The sequence below is a fragment of the Scleropages formosus genome, chromosome 4 (assembly GCF_900964775.1).
Source record: "Scleropages formosus chromosome 4, fSclFor1.1, whole genome shotgun sequence".
Taxonomy (NCBI): Eukaryota; Metazoa; Chordata; class Actinopteri; order Osteoglossiformes; family Osteoglossidae; genus Scleropages; species Scleropages formosus.
Genome location: NC_041809.1, coordinates 4279617 through 4287015, shown reverse-complemented (window position 1 = coordinate 4287015; position 7399 = coordinate 4279617). Strand labels below are relative to the sequence as shown.

The window sequence follows — 7399 nt, the reverse complement described above, 5'->3', positions numbered from 1 at the left end:
AAAAAAAAAAAAAAAAAAAAAAAAAAAAAAGACTGACGACATCTAGCCATAGGCCAAGAAAATCAGTCCGTGGTCCACGGTCCTTAGAGTCACGTTCTGTAGGTCAAAACCCTTCATGAGTTTGGCTCTCATTTTAGTTGTCCTTGTATCCTTTTATCTCTTCTGGTCAAGTCCCTATTTTGGCAGTCTGTAGATCTGCTGCCACAGTGCTTCTGATCATCTGCAATGCAGCATGAGCTGCGGCTGAAGTGCTTCTGGATCGACAGCACTCAAGCTAGACTCCTCTGCCGTGGCTTGATCCTTGGGTAAAGCTACGGGGGGGATAAAAAATCATGCACCATCAAAAGGCAGCAAAGAGTTACAATTTAAGAGTCTAAGCCCAGAAGTTAATTTTGGTGCCTTTTCCCTCTCTCCTGCCTCCGTCCTCAACGTATCATCATTTTTTAAAAGGAGACGCTGATTTAAACAATAACTCCTGGTTTTTATTTTTGGTTGCATATAGTTACTCACCCCAAGCAGGTTTCGGGGGACATACCCCTCCTTGTCCCCCATACGAGCCCACCACCACTCTACTTCATCTTCATCCTCCCGTCGGACCACCGTCATGCCGTCACCCTCCTTGAATGACAGCTCATCATCGTTTTCAGCCTCATAGTCCCACAGGCCATAAACCACAGCTCTGTTCATGATGCCCATCTTCTCCTGCACGCCTGGGGGAAACAGAGTCCACATGTTCAGTGAAGTCCCAAGGGAAGCTCTATCAGGACCCTCTATCAATTCCCTGAGAGAATGCACTGCTTTTCCAACCAACACATTTATTCATTTAGCAGACACTTTTGTCCAAAGCAACGTACATCTCGACAAAAGTATAATTTATGCATTACATTAAGAGAAAGACATAGCTGCAGACATGTGACTTAGGTAAACCTAGTTTGTTACCTACCACTTGCAGCACCGAGGTTCATCGTTCAAGTAGGTGCATGAAACACAGGATAGACAAATCCTGATACCCTCCTACCAATTTTTTTTCTTTTAATGATATTATAAGATACACAGGCAAGCACAGAGACTGAACCCTCTATATACAGAGTAACTTTGCACAGAACTAAACAGTTTATTAATAAACTGCAAAATGAGTATCGATGGGCTTTGGAAACTAAGCCACACAGGACATTAACAGACAGATGGTCACTGCATCTTTGCAAATGTTTCTGTATTCCTTAAGTACTGCAAAGCTGTTCCAAGAGCTGGCTGTAAAAGCCAAACACCTTATGGCCATGTGACTCACCATATAGGAACTGGGAGCACTGGGTGTAGCCCTCCTCCATTTCCTCACACTTGTCTGCTGCAGTCTGCATGTCACTGTAGGTTGTAGCAAACACAGCTGCCCCAGACTCCACCAAGAACTTACAGACCTGCACATTGTTGCAGGAGGCAGCACAGTGCAGGGGTGTCCTGTACACCAGTGAGGGCAGGGAAAAGGCAAAGGAGACAGACAGGAAGATTGAGCAGTGTAAGAATTACTGAGCAGTCTAGAATTGCCACACTGATCTTTTCACCTGCACTGTTATTGTATGAACCATGAAGTGCTCCAGACAATTCCACTCTATAAATGAGTAAACTGTACAAGTGGACAGTGACCATGACATTTCCATTTAAAATAAAACATGCCCTTATTCCACCATGTGCTGCCATTAGTGAGGTGGGAGCTCACCAGCCATCGCTGTCTGCCGCGTTGACATTGACTCCGAACTGCACCAGGAACTTGACGATCTCGGTGTGGCCAGCACAGACCGCGTTGTGCAGGGCGGTGATGCCCTCGTCATTGGGTTGGCTCGGGTCCTCCACCTAGTGTTAACAGGACAGTCGCTCAGCTGGGGATGTGAAAAATGCAGTCAACCATGTTTGTCGTTCGTAAGTTACGTGTGGCGGGAAATCCTATGAGAGAGTTCTTGCGCATTTAAAGTAGTAAGTTGGATGGACTTTAGCAAGGCTGCCTGGTTACTCACCTCATAGATGATCCTCTGCACCAGGTCAAACTCTCCTTCAAGGGATGAGTCCAGCAGCAAGGCCAAGGGATTGAACTTGACCCGCATGCTGTGGGCAATTCGCTCGGAGCCAGCCTTCCGCAGGTTTGTCCTCTTGTCCTGGCGTGGTAGCGAGTCAAAGAGAACACTGGTCTGTGTTCAGAATCCCAAAAACTACATCAGGGACCAAGATACTCCCACACTCTTCCACTGCCTCCCCCACGACAACAAGGTGGCAGCTCAGTGGCAGTTTGAGAACCTGTTGCTCTGCTTCCTACTACTCAGTACTGAGAGCTTCTTGTAAAACACTCAGCACAAAAAACAAGCTGGTTTCAATTAATGAGGTTGTACAAGCCGCTTAACTTTTTTTTTTTTTTTTTTTTTTTTTTTTTTTTAAATCTCTGTGTAAGAAAGCCTTTTTAGGGGTTGGTTTAATGGGGCAGGCCCATTAGGTTGAGAAACAAAGGCCTTTAGAACTGGGTCAGCCTGTTTATCTGCAATAACTGCACACTATGAGCCTTGCTTCATCCCTTAATGCTACTTGGGGAGAATTAATCAGGAATTTAGTGGAACAGAAATGAAGCACATTGTTTATTTTTGGGTGTAAAACCACAGAATCCACTTTTTGCGTCACAAATCGGAGGTGGGCTGGGCACCCATTTGCTACAGAAATGGCATCATACTCTTACAGAAACAATAGTCCTGCTCGCATTGTGACTGCACGCAAGTTTGGGATTAGTTACACAAGCAGATATGGGGCCAGCATTGCTGGTGGTCATGATGACTTTGATACTTTAATAATACAGAGGTGGGTAAGTCAGGCCATTGGGGTCATGTATCAACTGGAAGGGTCTGTGTGGGTAGAAATGCAGAATCCCATTCCCCTTGAACCTACTCAACAGCAACAAATGCAATTTTCTGGCTGTTTGGCTAAGTAGAATCCCACATAAACAAACATAGCCTCTTAGAAACATCAGGGCAGTGTTGAAATATTTGTAGTTTTATGCTCAGGGACTGAGCATTAGCGCATTGGCCGAAGCCCAACAAAGACTCCATCTTCAATGACAAATTGTCCGATTCAGGGTCAAGGTGATCCAGAACCTATCCCAGAAGCACCCAGAGTGTCCAGCAAGGTGCACTCTGCTGTGATGCTAGGCCATCACAGAGGAATCATACGCACACTTGAATCAATACTTAAAAAGCACAATTTAAATCACAAATTCACCAATAATAAAGCCAGATGCTACAGTAAATCCATTTTCTAAAGCGGTAATTTTAAGAATGGCCATTTACTATGACCATTTACCATGATCCATCTGCTAATAAATCTGTGCTGGACACATGCCACCAATCTTCATTAAACTTTAAGGTCTTATTTCCCATGAAATGGGCTGTCAGACATTTTAACTCAGCAATGGAGTCACAGGGGACCTCTGTGCAAGAGGATATGCAGTACACGTCGCACTGCCGAGTCTCAGCCTACAGCTGCATTGCAGGTGTCCCAAACAAAGACAGATAATGGCACGATTTGTATAACTGAACTCCCTCCAAGGAGGAGGTACTTAGAAGTATTAAAGTTGCAGGGAGGGGTCTGAAAGTAAGACTGATGGGCAGGAACACACAGGATACATACCGGCGGCAAGGTGGTCTGTCCTGTGATCTCTGGAGGCTGCAGGCTGAAGGTGTCCTCCCCCAGGCTATCCTGCTCCCCACCACTGGGGTAAGGAGGTGGTGGGTATGGTGGGAACTCCTCCTGGAAGTCATCAGTGGAAGGGGTGAGAGTGGACTCTTCTTCCTCTGTGGAGGGAGGAGGGAGCAGGCCTAGGGTGTCCTCTAGGGTGGGTGCTGGGCGAGAAGGGGGTGGTGGAGGCAAAATCACCTCATCATTCAGACTGGCTGTCTCAGCAGCAGGCAGTGTCTCGGTAGGGGGTGGAGCTTCAGGAGGGGCTGCTTCAGCTTTTCTCCCCCTTTCCTCAGACTCCTCCTCATCCTCCTCTCGGGGTTGGGAGGCAGGCAGGGGTGTGGTGACTGTCTCCATGGCAGCCAGCGTGGTTTTCTGGTAGAGCAGCTTCTGGATGTTGGGCCCACCAGGGCCCTCAGGCTCAGTGATGGAGCTGCGCTTCTTCAGAGGCCTTGGGGCATTGGCCAGCTTCTTTCGCAGCGCCTCCAGATCAACATCGCTCTGGTGCCGGTATGGGTTGGTGATGAATGGCAGCAGCTTTGTTGGGCTAAGTGGCCGTGGGACACGTTCTGTCTCCTGGTTCTCTCCAACACTGGTGCTGGGAGCCTGGTCCACTTCAGCCGTACTGGTGCGCTCAGCATAGGGATTCTCAGGGTATTGGGACTGCTGTACACCACCTTGGATGACAGGCTTTCCATACACTGCATAGAGAAAGACAACTTGTTTAGAAACAGGAGCACATCACCAGTAACTCTTTGGCATTTGGAAATCAACTGCAAATTTAATTCCTGAAGGACTACGCAGAAGAAGGTACAGTACTTATAGTGCTGCTTTTCAGCCTAGATGACTTCCTTCTCGGTAGACACTGTGAAGTTTAGGTTCACACAGGGAGGGTAGGGTAGGGTAATGGCTGAGTCAAATCTGAATCAGTCACAGGGTGTTTGTGGTTAAGGAACAGCACAGAAGTTTACTACTGCTTTATTCCATGTCTGTCCTTTAATTTCAAACAAGGGAAGAACATTCCAACTCCACAAACCCTAACCCAGATGAACCTAAGCCTGAATGTGTAGCTCAGGTTCTGTGAGACACCAGCGAGTAATGCCTAAAGAGTAGCGCATTTGCACTCTAAACTACTACTTCTGAAGACAGACGTATTGTAGGTTTTTATACACTTTGCATGATTTCCCGTGTTTGGGTTTTCTCCCTGAGCTCTAGTGTCCTCCCACAGTCCAGAGAGTTCACAGTTGGTCATTAATGGCTAAAGTGCCATTAGGTGGTTCTTCTCATTTTATTTAGAAGACAGTGATCAGAACTTCATCACACATCATTAAATCCCACAGGGTAACACCTCTGTGTTCAGGTCAAGGGGAATAGCAGAGAAGTTGGTTTTGCTTTAATGAAAATCAAACCTTTCCCAGGTGTTTATGTGGGATGCTCTCTCTCTTTAAAATCCATCCAGCTTTTACCAGGTGGTCAGATGACTGGTCCTTTAGTCAATCCATTATTTCCTCACAAGTGAGCTTCTGTGAAGTACCAACCTGGAGAGACAACCCAGATCTGCCTCTCCAGCAGATGGGCCAGTGTCTCACTATTTTATATTTCCCCATCCCACCTCCATTCCATATAAGAGCTGTTTCACTTTTCATCACGCTTAGGTACAAACAGCTGGCTGTCAAAACAAATGAAACCAGGAGACTGCAGCAGTTTATTTAAAGCCAAACACATATGGCTCAAAATGATATTTAGAATAGCATAAGAAAAAAAGCAGTAAAATAAAATGCTTCTATACCATTTTATTTTACAAAAGCTGCTTTCTCATGGTGTAACTGCTGTGAAGGGGAAAATAATCATTAAGATTCAGGTCTGTAAGCATGCTGCAGTTAAGCCTGCAAACTTTGTGACTTACATCTTACATTGTGCAATGACCTGAGCAACACTCACCGCTGACAAAGGCGCTGGAGCGCCCAGAACCCCGTGGCAGGGAGCCCTGCGAGACCGGCTGGAAGGTTTTCACAGGTGTGGGCCTCTGAGTGTACATGGAGTAGATGGAGCTAGCTGCTACTGTCTGAGGCTTCTGGAATGCCTGAGAGCCAGGTTCCTTGGGGGTAGGCAGCTCTGGAGTGAAGGGCCGCACAGCTGCTGCTGGTGGGGGCTCTTGCTTAGGGGGCAGCGGCAGCGTATGGCTCTGGGACATCATCCCTGGAGGCTTGGCTTTACCAGGGAAGGTTCCTGCATTCAGACCTGGCTTCCCATAGGCAGAGAGGGCCCCAGAGGGGAAATTGACCTGTTTAGGCTTGCTAGGTACAGGTGGTGGCACCTTAACTGGAACTTTTCCCTGATTCTGCAGAAAGACCAAAACAGAAGTGGGGGGAGCGTCAACCGAATCTCATGGAGGTTCAAGCACATGTGTGGCTTACTGACCTTCAATAAAGCTTTTACAAAATAGGAACATAGTTGAAGTGATGCCTGCATTTCTCACTTTTTCCACTGGAATGCCGAAGTTCAACTCAAAAGGTATCTAGCTGGCACCACAGGTATCTTAAGGCATACGTAAAACAATGGAAAATGAATGGAGGACAGAACCACCCAAGTTCTACCTGGCCATCTCTCAGAAGATCCTCGCTGCTCTGGTTTCTACGCAGGGAAGCTGCAGCTGGCTCAGTGGGTTCGAACATGGAGAAGGGCCGGAGCTTTTTCTCTTTTTCCCTCTTTTGCACCTCAGGATCCTCTGCTGGTGGGGAAAGCAGTACTGTACCAATTAGTGGTTCAGAGTGACAGATCCAAAGCAAAACTTGTATAAACGGGTCTGTGTAGACTAACTGGGCATTTTTGCAAAAATAATTCAAAGAGTGTAACCTGAACCAGCGACTATCATGTTACAAGTCTGTTCTAGAACACAGTAGCAACTCCGAAGGCCTGAAATTGTCTCCAAAGGAAACCAACAATATTGCTCCTAGAATAGATCCTGTCCCCAGAGGAAGTCCTAATCCCCTAAACGGAACTGCAGGATACCTTGTTCTGTAGAGGTCCGGGTTGGCATGCGGGGGAGGGTGGAGGACTGGCCGTGGCTGCTGTTGGACTCCGTGCTGATGGTGCTCCACTCAGACCCCTTGACTCCTGGATGGAAAGGCAAGACTTACAATTAGTCTAGAGCAACACAGGATATTGCTTTCTTCTTCAGTCCTCTTGCAGTTTCACAATCAAACCCCTGAGTAAAACACTGAACTCCTCCATACAGATTCATGGAAACTAATGTTTCCAGAATCCCAGAGCAGTCTGAAAAATCAGTTTCAAGAAACTTGTCTACACAACCAGAGACAGTACTCCAGTTGAGCTGATACAGTCACACTCCACAGCAAAGGCGATGAACATCAAATCAAAAGCACACAGACAAGCAACTGTATATGACATAAGACTACATTGAAATCACAAAAACTTGCCGCCACTCATCTGCACCACTGGTCTATTCAAACAAGCCTAGCAACATCAACCTGTCCCAACATCCCCTGTGCGAGAGACAGAACACAACACAGGCACCTGCACAGCATGCGGAAACCACAAGCAGATTTGCATTCTCAGATGAGACTAACATTGCAGCACAGCAGAACACAATACAGCACCAGTAGTCTATACCTTTCCTCTTAGCCCGTAGCTCTTTCAGTGGCTTTAGTAAGAACATTGCTTCTAAAGA

At 46.8% G+C, this 7399-nt stretch overlaps 1 protein-coding gene across 7 annotated transcripts in view; it reads right to left on the bottom strand.

Moving 5' to 3' along the window:
- Positions 1-10: 10 nt before the first annotated feature.
- tp53bp2a (tumor protein p53 binding protein, 2a) overlaps positions 11-7399 on the bottom strand; it is a 28511-nt gene continuing 21122 nt past the window's right edge. For 3 of the 7 annotated variants that reach the window (XM_018740178.2, XM_018740180.2, XM_018740182.2), the window contains 9 exons: positions 6721-6825; positions 6306-6439; positions 5650-6049; positions 3661-4409; positions 2010-2147; positions 1715-1848; positions 1289-1455; positions 511-710; positions 270-311 (listed from right to left, as the gene is read on the bottom strand). In XM_018740178.2, coding sequence (XP_018595694.2) covers positions 270-311; positions 511-710; positions 1289-1455; positions 1715-1848; positions 2010-2147; positions 3661-4409; positions 5650-6049; positions 6306-6439; positions 6721-6825 — 2069 coding nt within the window. Of the gene's footprint in view, positions 312-510; positions 711-1288; positions 1456-1714; positions 1849-2009; positions 2148-3660; positions 4410-5649; positions 6050-6305; positions 6440-6720; positions 6826-7399 lie in introns of all 7 variants that reach the window. The other 4 variants (XM_018740183.2, XM_029250935.1, XM_018740177.2 and 1 more) reach the window with 3 other exon arrangements.